General features: G+C 38.1%; 1 protein-coding gene across 9 annotated transcripts in view; it reads left to right on the top strand.

Annotated features, from left to right (window-relative positions):
- Positions 1-2,871: 2,871 nt before the first annotated feature.
- LOC104873674 (probable C-mannosyltransferase DPY19L2) overlaps positions 2,872-17,090 on the top strand; it is a 69,543-nt gene continuing 55,324 nt past the window's right edge. For all 9 annotated transcript variants that reach the window (XM_010640474.3, XM_010640473.3, XM_033764836.1 and 6 more), the window contains exons 1-5: positions 2,872-3,012; positions 4,108-4,132; positions 5,502-5,589; positions 9,736-9,873; positions 15,160-15,280. In XM_010640474.3, coding sequence (XP_010638776.1) covers positions 3,006-3,012; positions 4,108-4,132; positions 5,502-5,589; positions 9,736-9,873; positions 15,160-15,280 — 379 coding nt within the window. In that variant the 5' untranslated portion in view covers positions 2,872-3,005. The remainder of the gene's footprint in view (positions 3,013-4,107; positions 4,133-5,501; positions 5,590-9,735; positions 9,874-15,159; positions 15,281-17,090) is intronic.

Below are 17,090 nucleotides of genomic sequence, written 5' to 3'. Positions count from 1 at the left end.
CCCGCGTTGGAGGAGTTGAGGGGTCGCCTTCAGGATCCCGACTCAGCACCCAGCCCTGTGTCTAAAAAAGTTACCTTAGTCAGGACAGCCAGCGTCAGGGGTTGTAAAAATGACTGGCTGCCTTTCATGGACAGATATTATATTGGTCTGCTTTTAAAACAGTGTGCTCGGGGCATTCATACCCATTTACTTCCATCTTGCTATGGAGTTTTAATATCTAAAATTGTAGGCTTTTAAAAATATAAACAAGTATTGGAAGGTTTTGCTTTCTCCATTTACAACCCTTATTTTCTGTAGCTCGAGAGAGAGAACTCAGATGTTGCTGTCTCGGTGGAACCAGTTGTGAGCTAGGCCCATGGTCAGGTGGCTGCTGACGTGAACAGGGATCTGTTTGGGTGTCTCTCTCCGTGCAGATTATTGCCACAGGTCTCCACTGTGTGTTGGTTGGCTGGTGTCATGAGAACGAGTGTATGAGAACGAGTTCTCACATGTGGCAGGGTGGCGATGCATAAAGAGTCCTGTGTAGATTTTACCGGTGGTGTAGTTATGGCCACCGACACACCCCGCGGTAAGAATCAACAGGCCGTGGAAATCGTTTTCCCAAATCCAAGCTTCAGCATGCTTGGGTCTGTTACATGGAAGACATCTGAGGAGTGTGGAAGCAATGACTGAGCATGGCAGTGTTTCCAGGGCTTAGAAGAGGAAATTTCACTTTTCAGGGTGGGAAGTGAGAAAAGCAAAGAATCAGCAGAATCAGCAAAGACGTTTAGGAAAAGGTGGAATTTGAATTGTGAGAGAGCCTATGCTTGCACGTGTGGAGCTGGTGCCATCAAGTATTGGGGCCTGGCAGAACTACAGGGTGGAAGTCAATTCATGGCTGAGTGCAAAGCATTTGAACCTTATTCAATAGGGAGGCACTGAGTTTTCTTTTTTAAAAATGTTTTTAATGAGATGAAATCACATAAACCACTTTAAATTCAGTGGCAGTTAGTACTCTGATTTTACATAGGAGGGCACCTGACCAGATGTGTGGTTCACAGTGAACTAGGCAGCAAGTACATAGGTGGATTGGAGCTGGACCAAGAAAGGAGGAAGAAAGAATGTTTGGAAAACCACTACTAGAATCCAGGCTACCATGGTAGGAGGGCAGAAACAGTAGGCATGGAGAGGAGAGGACAGAGGTCAGAGTTGATGGAGAAAATTGGAACGGCCTAGATAGAGAGCCAGGTAGAAAAAGAAAGGAAGGGAAGAAGAAAGAGGAGAAAGGTCATCCAAGAATAAAGATTATAGATTTGGAAATTTTCTTTGTAAAAGTGGAGGCAAAACTTTAAGACTGGATGGGATTATTAAGGAATGCCAATATATAGAGAAAAAAATATATATATATACTTTGGTGTAGTATACTTTGGTAAATATACTTAGTATATATTCTTTGGGAAAACTTTAAACCTTAAGAGATGAAAGGAAAGAAAAACCAGATTGTGTAACATGTGTTTAGAAAAATAAAACTAGGAGAGTTGGTATGACAGAAAAGTAGAGAGAAAAATATAAGGATCAAATACTGCAGGACAATTGAAAAGCTTAAAAATCGAGGGAAGCCATTGATTTTTATAACAAAAATGTTTTTGGTCAATTAAGAGAGTTATCAAACTTTGTAAGAATGAAATAGGCCAAGAATCTTGTCACTGAATGGGAGAGAGAAGGAAGGGCGGTTGGCTCAGGAGAAATGTTTTAGGTTCTAGGAGAAGGAAAGACTGAAGGAAAGGGCTCAGAGAAGTGAGTGAGATGAAAGATCCAAGAGTAGGAATATTTGAGGAGCAAAATTATGGAACATTTGGGATGGGATAATGAAGGCACAACTTGAGAAGCTCACTGTGGAAAGAAGAGAGATGATTTCTCTTCTGAAGTGAAGAATACAAGAGCAAGGATTACTATATAGAGGAATGTTTGGAGGCAAAAAAGTGGATCTAAAAGAAGTTGAGACTTTGTTCCCCTTGGCTTTGTTTAATAAAGTAAGAACTTGGATCATCTTCTGAGGTGAGTTGCTAGAGATAGGAGCAGGATCCAGGAGCTGGAGATGGGAGCAGGCGTACAAGGCAAGGAGCTGGAGGGAGGAGTGGAGTCTAGGATGAGGAACTCAAGATGGGAGCAGGGTGCAAGGGTGAAGAGCTGGAGACAGAAAAGGGGTTCATGGTGAGGAGCTGGAGATGAGAGCAGGGGTTGATAATTGGTGCTGAGGATGGGAAAAAGGGGTCCTGAGTAGTTGCTTTCAGCGCAAAAGTTCCTGCACTACTTAATACATTTGAAATATTGGCATAATTTTCTCTGTCCACCTCATCCGTGCCCCTTCTGTTTTTTGGTGTCTCTTTTTCTCTTTGAGTTTGGAATGTTGTGAGAATCAAAAAATTGTTGAGGAGCATTGAGAAGATAGACGGATTTGGTAGCATATTGATATTTTCTGTTTCTTTAAGTACAATGTATAAGACTTTTGCCAGTATATACGACTTTCAGAAAGAAAATCATAGTACTGTGTACTAGCATGGTTGAGTGAGACAGTTACTGATATTGTATTTCTTGCAATTAATGAAGCCTTAGAAGAGACATACCTTTTGGATTTTAGAGAGGTTTTAATTTCAGAGCGCTTCTGAGTGTGTTAGAAAGTGTCATGCTAGATTTGAGAGCACTTGCCTAGTATGCACCAAGCCCTGAGGTCCCAGCACCACCAAAAATTAAAAAAAAAATTTTTTTTTCTCTGTAGATCCAGTGAATAAACAATTTAAGTTTACAGGCCACATACTGTTTTTTCATCTTCCTTTTTAAATTTATTGTGTTAATCTTTTAAGAACATTAAAGACAATTTTTATCTTACAGGCAGTGGAATAACAGACCATTTACTATACTTTGCCCATAATGATATAAAACAAGATATTCAACAAGTAACTCTTTTCAGAAGTGTTTGAAGTGAACCATGGTCAGAAATCATATGGGGAAAGAGCTGGAAATGCATGATTGGTAATCTAAACATTGCAATTTTAAATTTAATTTGCGTTTATTTTGTTAGCCAAGCTGAATAATCTTTGAATTTTTTAAAATATTAAAGTTGGTGGTTTGTCAGATGACTCAGGAAACCATAAGGAATATACCATTTCAAAATTTGAGACTGAGGCAGTACTTCTTAAATAGTTAAGTAAATTTATTTCTCCATGACAATGAGGAGTGGGTTACTTGGAAAATTAAAATCAGTGTTTTCAAAACTCTGGAAATTAACCCAAAGCTTACAGCAACCTAAAGAGCATTCATTCAAGAAAAGATGTGGAACCTTTCTTAAGAACAATGGAGTTTGATGTGTTAACTTGTTCCAACTCCATTTCCTCTTCTGAGCCATCCTGATATCTCCAGGATTTCCTCAGCCCCAGCTGGTCTTGGAAACAAGCAGTTTTCAGTGACAGGGCAACTGAGCTCACAGCTTTTCAGTAAACCCCTCACTGTGGATATAAGGGATCAGTCCAGCCTTCAGGCATGGGGCTGTGCTGGGCCATCTCAGTGCCTGGGTCTGGGAGCTCAGGAGAACTGACGGTTAGTTCCTCAGGGCTGGAGGTGTGGGCCAGGCTTTCAGATGTGCTGCTGAGGAAGAGCTTTGCTGCCTTTAACCATCTTCTGAGGAGTGTGAAGTCCAGGGTTCTAGAGTGCTCCTATGGGCTAGAGTTTTCCTGGAAGAATCTTGCTGAGCATAATATCCATATCTGTTTGTCCTGAAACTTTTATACAAAGGAATAGAATAAAAGACAATAGAGAAAAATACTGGAAACAAAAACACAGATCAAAATCACCCCTTGTACCACTCTTACATACGGCCTCGGGGAGATACAAACCCTCACAATCTCTCCCTTTGCTGTTGTCCAGTTGTCTGAGCAGGGGAGAAATTAGCAGGCTTCACAGCATGCTGCAGGCCCTGGGGTCGTCCCTGTGCTCCTAGGACAGAAGCAGTTGGCCACCTGGCCTAGTGTGCACTCTCTCTCTAGACATGGAAACAACTGCATTTGAAATGCTTGGTTTAAAGGGATTTAATAAGCAGCCTCTAATTACGTTCTTTTTCTCTTTTTCCAGCTGCCTTTGTGGGAATTTTGCATTGGTAAGATTTAGTTTCAGTTGAAATAAAAAAACAATTGGATTAAAATTTGCCATCACAATTTGCATGCCATTAAATAGTTTCTGGTTATGTGTATAGAACCTCTCTAAACATACCAGTGTACGCTCATGTATTACTTTTTATTATACAAACCTCATGTGTGAAGCAGCATTTACAAAACAGATGCATTAGGGAAATAGTAACTTGTGAATTAAAATACCTTTGCTTTCCCAAAGAATTTACCACTGTATTTCTTGAAATATCTAGCTTTTCTAATGTATTTTGCAGTTTGCTTGATCATCTCTTCATTTTATAGTAACAGCGTGTTAGTGGCATGAATATAAAGCTTTTAGCAATGCTTGCCAGTTGGAAAGCAATCACAGTGAACAGAAGAAGGTTCCTTCCTGCTGGGGTAAAGCAGAATTGAATAATTCTGAACCTTCAGAATTGTATATGCACAGGCACTGGATTTCATAACATGCTCTATTTGTAACTGTATGGAAAATGAGGCTGCTTTCCCTCTGGAATGCTCTCATTTCCTCCTGAGCTCCTCCAGGGATTTTACTGTGGGAAGGGTGGGGTCCGCCCCACATTCTGTGGGCACAGTGCTGCTGTAGCTGCTGGGCCTCCAGGGAGCTCTTGGTGTCAGCAGTAGGGCTGGGATGGTAGGAGGCAGGCACCAGCCCCTGTGGGTACCAGTGACCCACATGGAAATAGGGGTAAATGAAGAACCAGAGTTTTGCCTCCTTTTCAACTTCATTGAAAAGCACTGCAAAAATTAAGGGTAGTGCATTTGTTGACTATAAATTAATTCGTTTGTCACATATGATCCTTTTGTCACTGCCAGTTCCTGTTGAGTTGCACTACTAAAATATCTTCCAGTTCAGTCCTGTGTTCGTTGGCATTTAATGGTGATCCTCTATCCAGTATTATGTTTATTTGAAAACCGATTTAATCTAAAGTGGCTTTACTTAAAATTATATTGTGAGCACTTCTCAAAAATTATAGAGGTATTTCTCAAACCTGCTAAATTTGAATCGCTTGTTAAAAACTTGCCTGTGTTCTCATTGAGAGGCCAGGGTACAAGGAAGAGGAGAGAATCACAGGGATTTTAAATATACACACACAAGTAAGATTAAGAACAAAGTTAAGGAGGTGTGTGCTACACTGGATTATAAATGCCCAAGACATACTAAGTTTGTAAGCAGCTACAGCACTGACTCAATATTTATTATGAAGATATATTTTTTCCTTTTTCATGGCTTTCTTACTTTGGTTATCTGTGATTTTGCAGTACTGATTTGGAAGCCTGTTCTTATTATAATCTTATAATAATTATATAATCAAAAATTCTATTTCAATTTTTTCCTAGGATACATTTAACAACACTTTTTGAGAATGACCGTCATTTTTCTCACCTCTCAACTTTGGAACGGGAGATGTCTTTTCGCAATGAAATGGTTAGTTTTTTCTTCTAATGATTTAATTTGTGCTTGAAAAAGAGTAAGACTGGGCCAGGGGTTCAGCTTGGTGGTTCTGCCGCCTGCCTCGCAAGCACAAGGTCCCAAGTTTGATCCCTAGTAAGAAGAGTAAAACTATAAAGTAGAAAATTGCAAGGAATGGAAGTGGATTTCTGTTCACTGGTGTTTCACGTTTCTCTTTTCTGTCTGTATGAATTTTCCAGAATAATAGGCACTTAAGCCACTGCTTTTTATTTTCATCAGTATAATCCCTGCAATGATTTGAAGAACTGGATATGTGAGCATTTGTATGGCATTTCAATATTTTAAAAGCATTTTTCCAGTGACAGGGTATAAAGTCTCAGTAAATAAAGAGGATAACTTTGGCAGCCTGGCCCTTGGTAACAGATAACAGTCCAGATAGCAGTTCTTGGATGGGTCATTTACCTGCCTAATTCTGGGTCATCTCAACTGTTAAGCAGAAATAATGACAACCACACAGGGTTTTAGAGAAAATGGAGATAAAGAACAGAAGCACAAATCACAGTACCCGGCAGAAAACAATGTCTTGTTATTAATGACAACTTATACGGTATGACTGAAATATATGGTGAATGTTTAAATTTTTAAAAGTATATTACAATAGGTGTCAGTCCTTTTTTTCAATGCTGGGATAAAATACCTGACACCCACAATTTAAAGGAGGAGAGGTTTATTGTGGCTCACACTTTCAGTCCTGGTCTGCTGGCTCCAAGGCAGGATGGCATGTTAGAGGGGAAAAGCTGCTCACCTCTTAGGGAACAGGAAGCAGAGGGAGGAGCCGGAAGGAGATATAACCTTCTAGGTGATGCCCCCAGTGACCTGGTCTTCTCCCACCAGGCTCCACCCGCTAAGAGCACATCAGCTAAATTCCCCATAATCCAGTCACCTTCCAAACGTGTGAAGCTTTGGGGGCCATTTTGGATCTAAATTATACCACAGTAAAAGACATATTGTCATTATAACCCGCTCAAAATACTCCTCTCTTCACTTAACACACTTATCCCATTACTCCGAAAGTCCTCTTTGTGAGTGTCTTTACTTGTGCTGGCCTGGATGCCTTGATGTCCTGAATTAATTCAATACTTTTAAATTTCTGTCAAATAAAAACATTATAGCATGTCCAGTGTCCATCACCGTATTTATTAGATCTGGCATCCTGCAACTTCTGGCTCTTCTGTAAAACCAAAATAATCATGAAAGATGAATGTTTTGAATGGATTCAGGACATTGAGTTAGTCACAAAGGACTTCCAGGTCTGTTCCAAGAAAGTGGCAAAAATGGGATAAGTATGTTTGTAGTGAGGGTGGCTAATTTGAAGGGTATTCATGGCAATGTCTTTTATTGTAATTCTTTTAAATTTAACATTCACTGTGCTTTTAGATCACACCTCATATTTATATATGTACTCTCCCTGTATACAGATTTTTTTCATATTAGATATCATTGAATTTTTGTAATGCCTTCTTGTACCCCCAGGGAAACTTCTATGAATTCATGTTTTGCCAATCAAAAATATGAGGTAGTGGCCTATCAGACACCAGTTCAAACATCTTCAATTTAGAAGCTGCTGCTGTTGCTTAGCCTATCAAAAATAAAGCAGAGGACTTCCGGTTCTCAGGATCTGCCCACAGCTTGTGCTCTCAGGAGTTTCTCTGCAGATGAGTACTGAAAAGAGAAAACAATGCCTCAGTAGAGCTTAACAGACTTAGAAGTATTCTCAGAGTAGAGAGTAGCATTTTAGTGAGAGATATTCAAGATAGCAGCTTGTAGCTTCCTAGCATTGCCAAGAGAAAATGCAGTGTGTGGTGAAAGATGGAAAAAAATGACATAAAAGTGGAGATAGATACACAGAAAATTAGAAAACTCTTCCAGACCACCATGGACAGAACCCAGGACAGGTGGGAAGAGCCCCAGGCAGACACAGGGCTGAGGGCAAGTGAAAGGGACGGGGAAGGTTGCAGAGTGGGTGCCCAGCACCCTCAAGGCCCTGGCTCCATCCCCAGCGCTGAGGAAAAGCATACAGGAAAGGGGAAAAGCAAACCAAAGCAAGGACAAAGATCTTGACTTTGTAGATCCTTAGAAAGGACAAATGTTACAGATGGGACAGATGTTTGAATGGCATGCGTATATTGGCTTCAGCTTCCACCAAATGAAAAAAATATTTTTTCATATTTTATCTTGACATTTTTTCTTTAATTCAAAATAATTCTTCCACTTTTGGAAAATGAATAAAATATATCCTTTGATGAATGAAGCTCAGTGGTGAGGTATTAATCAAACACTAAAATCCTCCCAAGAATGAATGTCCTTGTACTGTTTGTGCTTACAACTTTGTGAATGTAGTCAAAAGATCAAAATGATATCCTGTCAGAATTGAGTGAACTGAGGTTTTTTTTAAAGCTGTTGTGTAATCATGATATTTAAAAATGTAGTACCAGTGGATCTTATAAATTTTGGAATTTTGATTATGTATTAATTCTGGATAAAAGATACTTCGTATGTAAAAAATAAAGAAATGAAACTAGAAGGACTGTAGAGTTAGTGCATGTTATTTTTAGATTTTGGAGGGAGGAAAGTGTGTTTTAAACAATTTGATCCATTATTTGCTTTTATAAATGATGTAGCCCTTGTTTTTTATTGTATTTGAAAATGTCAAAGTGATGAAGGAAGTAATGTGAAACAACCTGCTTTTCAAAAACCCTCGAGTTTTACCTTTAATGAATGAAAGCACTGTATGTCACTAACAAAAGCTAAAATTAATAATATAAGAATGACAGCAGGGAAGGTGGAATTAGAGGAAGGGAAGGGAGGAGTGACAGAAATGGATTTTTTAAAAAGCTGTGTTATGTTCATATACCCATTCCTGAGATTATTGTAAGCTGCATGTACTGGAAACATGTACTAATTTTTTTAAATGGGGAAAAATCCTCAAGTTTTAAATCAGCAACCTATTTACAGCATGATAAAGTGATGATTTTGTATGTTTGAGTGAGTTACTAAGATCACCCCCTTTCTAGCACCCACTTTTGTGGATAACAAAAGCCATCTGACATTTACTGTTCACTTTAAGCAGAGACAGACATGGGGCTGTGAGATAAGATGGAAGCGTTAGGTTCTGTTCCTATGGTGTGCTTGCGATCATGATGCGTTCTTTCTTAAGACTATGGGAAAAAGAAGCGATTGCATGCAAAATTGTATAGGGTCATGAAAGAATCCTTTTTTATGATAGAATTTATGATACAACACATTCCAAGCACAGGGGTAAAATGAGATTTCCTAAAATCAAAATTATATTGTGTGCATATTTTAAGTCACTATTAGAAAAGTTGGCCAGGCATTGTGGCACACACTTGTAATCTCAGCACTTGGGAGGCTGAGGCAGGAGCATCACCACAAGTTTGAGGCTAACATGGGCTACATAGTAAGACCTCATCTTGAAAATTAAAAAAAAAAAAAGAAAGAAAGAAAGAAAGAAAGAGGGAAAATAAAAGCTTGTTGAAATATTTGATCATCCTCAAACTCTGTAGTCTGAAAAATTTCAATATATAGAAAAATTGAAGGAATAATTCAGTGATAATCTAAAAATACATGCTTCCTTAGTTCACTAATGCAAATGGAGGAGTAATTAGGAATTCTTATTATTGACCTTTCCCTTTTTTCAGAAAACTATATCCTAAAATGTTTTTTAAAATATTTTTTACTCAGCAGTAAAGAAGAATGAAATTGTATCTTTTGTAGGAAAAATAGAACAGATAGAACTAGGAACCATCATGATAAGTGAAATTAGCCAGACTCAGGAAGTTAAATATTACATGTTTTCTCTTATTTGAGAAATCAAATGAATGTTTAAAAATAAAGGAGAGATGGCAGGAAATGAGCAGGTAGCCTGTTGGAGACAGGGAAGGGCATCACGGAGAGGGGCGTGGAAAGGGAAAGGGGCTAGATGGGATGGAAAATGATCAAGAATATTAAATGCATGTACAGATCTCCCCAAACAAACTCCACGATTCTATAATATGAATAGGCACTAATACAAAATTAAAAATAAAATATTTTAAAATTTTATTTATATTGACCATATGCTCCTTTTTATTTTTTATAAAGGGACTGTATTATTCTTACTTCAAGACCCTCATTGAAGCACCTTCATTTTTGGAAGGCCTGTGGATGATTATGAATGACAGGCTTACTGAGTATCCCCTTGTAATTAATGCAGTGAAACGATTCCATCTTTATCCAGAGGTGAGTGATACTTGAGATGAATAATACTTGCTGTATGATTCTTTTTTAATCAGATAAAGGCACTAAGTATATTGAGGCTAATAAAAAGGAGGGGACCTACTAGGTTGATTGATTATATATGCTTGTATAGTTGAATAGAGTAATGAAAGTTCCTTTCTTAATATGTAAATGTCCCGGTAACAATGTTCATATGCACTTAAAGAATTAAGGTTAGTATGGGAGACATGGCCAGGTAATAAACCAGCCAAATGAGAAAGTGAGTCATGAGCACTCTCCCTGGGCCTGTGGGCCTCGGATAGCATGTGGGTGGGCACGGTGACTGCATGAAGGGCCAGCGAAGTGATGAGCAGGACAGTGCCCTACAGCGACAGTTCATTAGTGAAAGACGGTTTAAGGCCTGGAGACGTAGCTCAGTGGTAGAGGTTTGATCTGCTGCACTGGTGGACAAAAAAAGATTGATTTAGTCATGTAGCCAGAAATCTCTGGATAGCTTCTATTGCTTGACCTTAAAATTTGGTATGGTTTTTATGGGAATCTGCAGTTTCTAGAGATTTGAAAAACAACAAAAGATTAGTAAACTCAATTTGTAAACACTTAAAACAAATACTGAATTTGTCACGATGGACATTTAGCTTCCAGTTTCAAGTTATCTCAGAGTATGGCAGATTAAGTGAAAGTTACTTCATGTTTAGCCTTCATATTTAATAGGTTTAAAATTATTATTCAGAATTTGAAATGTTTAAGATTATAGAAACTTAGAGAATAATAAATACTTGGCTATATTAGATCAGCCACCTAAAATAGAATAGGATAAGAAAATGCTTAATCTTTTGTCATTTTTGAGCCAGATTTTTTTAAAAAAAACTTAAGCGTTTAAATAACACCAAAATCACCTTTGTTTTACTTCCAGACCTATTTGCTTCTCTCCTCTTCTCACAAGAATCCCTTATTGTAAATATGTGAGAATTCATCTGATCCATTTCAAGCATGTTTTTTTGTGTTTTGAGTCCTCATAAATGCTCGCATACTGAATATGCCCCTCTATAACATTCTCTTCAGTGTTATGTATATTTTTGAATTCTGTGTATGTATGAATATTTCTTCAATTTAAACTCTTTAATGAATTCCAAATTTTATTTCTACATTTCCCTGTTAGTAGATACCAAGTAATTTCTAATTTTTCTGTTACCAACAGCTCGAAATGCAGGTTCCTGTATGTGCTTTTTCCTGAGCATGGGCAGGATTTTCTCTAGGCCAAGTACCCAGAGGTGCAGATGAGATGCTGCAGTTTAAGGAGCTTTTTTGAAGATTCTTTTGGATTTTCTTTTGTATATGATGAAGTTGGGATTAAGAAAGGCAGTTTTACTCCTTAGTTTCCAAGCTGTATACTTGAAAACATTTTAAATCAGCTTTATTGGGATATAATTAGGTTACCACAGCTGGTCATGAATAAAGTATACAGTTTGATATGATTTGGCCCCAGCACCCACCTGTGAAGCTGTACCACAATCCAGACAGGGCCCTGTCTGTCATGCCTGGAGTTCCCTAGTGATCTCTTCTTCCTGCTCTCCTCTGCCTACATCCCATCCCTGGGAAACCACCAGTATGCTTTATGTTGCTGTAGTCCAGTTCGCATTTTGTAGAATTTTATACAGACAGAATCATAGAGTTGGTCTGTGCACAGGTCCTGATTTATACAGTTGCCTGAATAGTGGCACAGAGGTCAGTTGTTATTTATTTTCCCTAGGGAAGGGAGCACATTTTGCCATGCAGCGACACTGGGGAAATTAATACCAGTTTGACCAAGCAGAAGTAAGTGCAAAGGGAGGGCCTAGGCCAGAGCTCTTGCGGGGTTTCTGTGGGACAGACAGAGCAGGGCAGAGTGAGAAACTCATCAGCAAAATCAAAATACAACTGAAAACCTGGGGGAAAATATTTGTAATACATGTCAGAGAAGAAGGAAGACTCAACTCAACAATTTTAATGAATTGCTAAAGGCTACGTATGAGCTAGTGTGAGTTGCAAAGGCCCTCAGTTTGTAGTCTTTCTTGGGGAAGAAGAAAGTATAGAGAATGTTTTCCCTGTGCCAGTGAGGGAGGGAACAGCAGCACTGTCCATACCCCTTCAAACCTGTGTTCCTAGTCTCCCCTAGTTAAAATCGCCATAATCTGTGGGGAGAACATATCAAAGCTATAGTTTGAGGACACTGGTGAATACTCAGTGCAGCTGGTAGAAGAGAACACACAGGGAAAGAATAAATTGAAAAAGTAGCTGTGTTTCTGGACAAGAGGCAGGGCCACCTGTGAGGTCACACCTGCAAGAGCCAAGTTCACTGTACTTGCCTAAGACAGCAACCTCTCACCTTCAGCCCAGCTACTGTATTAATGAGCTGTGAATAAAAATATCAGTGGAATAGGGCTGGGCAAAGTTTTGTCTTTTTTTGCCACTGAGGTATACCCTGGTCTATTTTGGGTGACTTACAAGGAAGTTTCGTTCTTTCTACAGAGCCACTAAAGAGAAAACCCAAACCCAGCTAAAGACATGATAGTAATTTGAAATCCTTGGTGTTCATACCAACAACAAACTCTAGCTCTGGGAATCATAGCAACAATATACTCAAACCCAGCCCATCTCCTGGACTAGTTGAACACAACCCCCCGTAATAAAGGCTTAGCTGAAGGAAAGAAAAATTCTGGATTCGGAGAAGTCCAGGATGAAGGCCCTGGCAGGCTCAGTTGTCTGGTGAGACTGCTGTCTGCTGTCAAGATGTCCCCTGGATGTGATGCTGCATCCCCTGGGGACAAGGGGCACTGTCTTCTGGTGGCAGAAGTGGGGAGACCAGATGAAGCCTGTTTTGTAGAGGCCCTAATCCCATTCACAAAAGACGAATCTTCAAGTCCCCTCAGAGCTGTCGCACTAAGTTTAGCACCTGAGTTTTGCATGGAGCACATTCAGACCATTGCAAGGCCCACTGGTGTTTGTAGACTGTCAGGCTCTTGAACTCCAAATCTAAGAAAATGTGACAAAAAAGGAAGCCTGGGGAATTTATAATTATGCTGGTCATTGAATTCCATGTCTGCTTCCTCCTCTCTACTTTCCAAGGTTGTCTTATGCTTGATTTATATATAACTCATAGGGTTTTCATTTATACTTGGAGGGAGTAATAGGGAAAAAAAATATACATTCTATTGCCCCAAAAGCAGATATTCACATTATGTATTTGTATATTGTGTTTTCATTTTCCTTCAGCTCAAATTATTTTTTAATTTCCCATGTTAATTTTCTTGGATCTGTTGTATATTTAGAATTATGTTGTTTTAATTTTCAAGTATTTGGAGGTTCCCCAGATTTGTATGTTTTAAAATATCACTTGTAATAGTAAGAATTGCACAATCTGCCTAGAATTATAGAAGCAGTTTTTGTACCAGCTTTCTCTATATCCTGCTTTACTCTTCAGAGGCACTGTTCTGATTTTATTTTGTCTTGTGGTTATTTGTCTATGATAAATGCAAGAATCAGACAAAAAACTTGCTCTTACATCTTCAACTTAATATTGACTTGTTTTGTGTGTGTGTGTCTGTGTATATATATGAAAATTTGTTCTAGTGTTTAAAAATTACTTTAAATTTTTGTATCTTTCAATTATATAATAAAATCTCTATTTTTGTTCATTAATTTCCAAAAGCATAGTCTTAGAGACCTTAACTACTTTCTTTTTATTTATTCGACAATATTTATTTAACAATTAAGAAATATTTTTAGTTTCTTTTTATAATTATTTCTAAAGCATTATTCTGTGCATTATAAAGGACAGATAATAAGGAGTTGTTCTGAGTCTTATTTTCATGTTTTGTAAACATAAGAAGACCTAGATGTGCAGCCAACTCTCAGGTAGTATAACAGTGTTGAGTTGTATATTCATTTCTTATGTGCTCACAAGATTAATTGCTCATGAGAAGCTAAATTCCTAATTTAGAACAATGTTTTGAAAAGGTAAAAGTATCTAATGCTTGTCATGTGGCAGCACTTTCAATACAAGCCCTCACCCCCCCCCACACACCCTGCAAATGAGGCTTAGAGGCTGAAGATGGATGACTTGAGGTCAGAAAAGCTGTAACTGGCAAATTCAGGATTTCAGTTCAGAGCTGACATGAAATCCTGGATTTCTTTTCTGTGTCAGAGCACATCCCAGAGAGGAATAGATTTCTAGAGTTAGGGCACACTTTAATACAGTACTTTTGTATGTGTGTTAAAAAAATACGCAAGAATAGGAATGATATGATAAATTTTAGCAGAATGTTTTTAAAATTAAAATGGTAAAACAGTAAATCTACACTTACTTGGCATGGAAAGATGATTATGCTGTCATTTAGTGATGTATATTCTATTACTATCTGAAGTATAATCTTTGCATGTGACAAGAGTAACTGTGTGCTTCTAATGCCCAGGGAGGTGACCAGAAGGACACCCACCCAAATACATAAAGTCTAAGCTCTGGGTGGTACTCACTTTGCCTTCCCAACTCTTTATTTATTTTTTACACCCTCCCTGTGATCTCACATAATTTATCCAAATTCTATAAACTTATTTTTTAAAATCTCTCAGATGCAAGCATTTTTTTGTAATTTTTTTTGTGTTGTTTCCCCTCTTCTTTTGTACTTTTAGAAATGGATTGCAGATTAGGAAGAATTGGTTAATTAAATCTTCTGCTTGGTCCAACTTGACTGGACAGAGGAACTATTATTCCATTTTATTCTAGTTTTTAAAATAATATATTTTAATGAGGATATAAATTCAAAGATCTAAATGAAATGTTACCAAATATTCCTGCAAATATGTGTACTTTTGTAGTAACTATCATCATATTTTAATTATATATTTTTATGAGGTCCTTTCAGACCTGAGGATTGAACATAGCATTTATCTCAGTCTTTTTTACTTTCTTATTTTGAGACAGGATCTTGCTAAGTCACTAAGTTACCCAGGCTGGGTTCAAAGTCACATATCTCCAACATCAGCCTTCCAGAGCACTGAGATTATTGGTGTGCACCATTGTATGTGGCTTATGTATAGGTATTTATATTACTATAATTGATTACTATATATAAATATTATATAACATGTATACATGCAGCTTTTAAATGACTATTTCCTAAGTAAGATGATTTAAGTAAATTCATCAAAGTTTATAACATCAAAGGAAACCATCATAAAATGGTAGCTTGGAAAAATTATTATGAAGAGAATATATTTTCTTTCATTATCTCTTTGTTTTCTCTTTTGTAGGTAGTCCTAGCTTACTGGTATCGCACATTCACAGGAATAACGAATTTGTTTGGGATAGAAACTAAAGCCTGCTGGAATGTCACCAGAGTGGGATTTCCTAGTGAAATTGAGAGCTGTGAAGGTCTGTGTCTTCCTCCAACCTTCCGTTCTGTCCTTTGGGCTTCATAAACACAAGAATCGCTGCAAACAGATGTGACTCAGTTTTTCCTTTAAGCCATACTAGAAATGATTCAGCTCAGTGATTATTTTACACTTCAGTTTTCTAAGAAGGCTCTGTAGTTGCTAATTTGAATATAAATTTAGAATTCAATTTGTGTATTAATTTAGCTCAGTAGAAGGCAAACTTAAGTAAAAGTCTCCTAACAGAATGAGGTAATACAAATAAGAGTGTTTTGAGTGACTTCTAAATATCATAAATTTGGGGGCTCAATTAGTCAAGTATACACTTGTACTAGTAGCACAAACATTGAAAAATGAGTTTCAGATTATAGTGACTACCTTGCTTTTCTACATACTCACAGTCCAGTGGATAATTCTAGCCAAACTCTTCCTGTGTGTCTTCCACATTGGTGTCTTTGTCAAATAACTGCTTTTGGAGTTCTGTAACAGTTCTCCAGGATATGCGGTGGTCACTGCTATTTCAGATGTGTGCAGTTTGGCACTTTGACAGCCCAAGGATGATGGTGTCCCTTGGGACTCTTTCAGAGTCACATATTTCTACCTGCATAGCATTTACACAATTGTTTATTTCTTCCACGCCCCACAAAATGACTATTTACTATATTTTATAAATATGTTTTATAGACTGGTTTATAATAACATTCACCTCTGGGAATATAATCTATATTTCCCTAATATTTTTACTAATTCCCTTAGGTAACTTTATGAAATCTAAAAAAATGGATAGAAGATATGTAAGGGACAGTTAGACTTTTGTTTGTTTACTATATAAAAGAATAGAGAAAATACCTTGTGAATTGAGACTAGAAGTTATAGCCTTTTCTAAGGAATGAAAGCATCACATTTTACAGGGACAAACATGGTACTTCCTAAATTTCCAATAAGTAACAGGTTAGAATTTGGCACTTGGGTTGCAGCAGTGGCCCAGTGGACATGGTCCTTATCCTCACGGAGTCTATATCATGATGTAGCAGTTATAATTGTGATGGAAAATACACATAAGGCAACAGAGCTAGCAAGAACAGTATTTCATGGGTAGGAACCAGTATATTTAGTCCCTGGCATCATGAATAAAGTACAAAAGTGGTAAGGTAGACCAGAGAGAAGACTGGTCTTCTTGGAACAGAGAGGGAGGGAGGGGAAGTGGTGTTACAAGTGTGACATCATAGTGGGCTATATGGGGGGAAGGATTTTGTATTTTATTCACTGAGGAAATTTAACAGATTTTTTTCCCTTGAGAATTATTTTGGTGTATGTTTGGAAAGGATACCATTGGCCTTCAGGAAGCCAGAGACTACTGTGCCCTTAGCACATGGTTTGTACAGAGAGAGAGCTGTGAGATGCCAGGTCTTGGGAGACACCTTGGAAGTAGAGTTAACAAGACTTGGTAACTGATGGGAAGGAGGGAAGAGAGTGAAAAGGTTCTGTAACTCTATTTGGTTTCAAGCTTGAATAATTGAGTCCCTTCAGCAATATGACAAGCATGACAAGGACAGGCATGAATTGCTGTGATTCACTGTGGATGCATTAGCTTGAGATCCTAGAGAGATGTCACATGGCTACCTGGAGCTTTAGGAACAGGAAGAATATTTGGGGCTGAGCGTAGACTTGGACTCATCTCTAGGCAGATGATACTCAGAGCTACAGAAGTGGAAGAATTTTCTTAAGGATAATATGCAGACCGAGAAGAGAAGAGAGCGGGTGACAGAGGTTAGGGAGAGCCATTGTTGCAGCGAGGGTGCATACACAAG

Source organism: Fukomys damarensis, unplaced genomic scaffold (assembly GCF_012274545.1).
Source record: "Fukomys damarensis isolate Sample0158 unplaced genomic scaffold, DMR_v1.0_HiC HiC_scaffold_17, whole genome shotgun sequence".
Taxonomy (NCBI): domain Eukaryota; kingdom Metazoa; phylum Chordata; class Mammalia; order Rodentia; family Bathyergidae; genus Fukomys; species Fukomys damarensis.
This window is presented reverse-complemented; position numbering and strand designations above follow the sequence as displayed.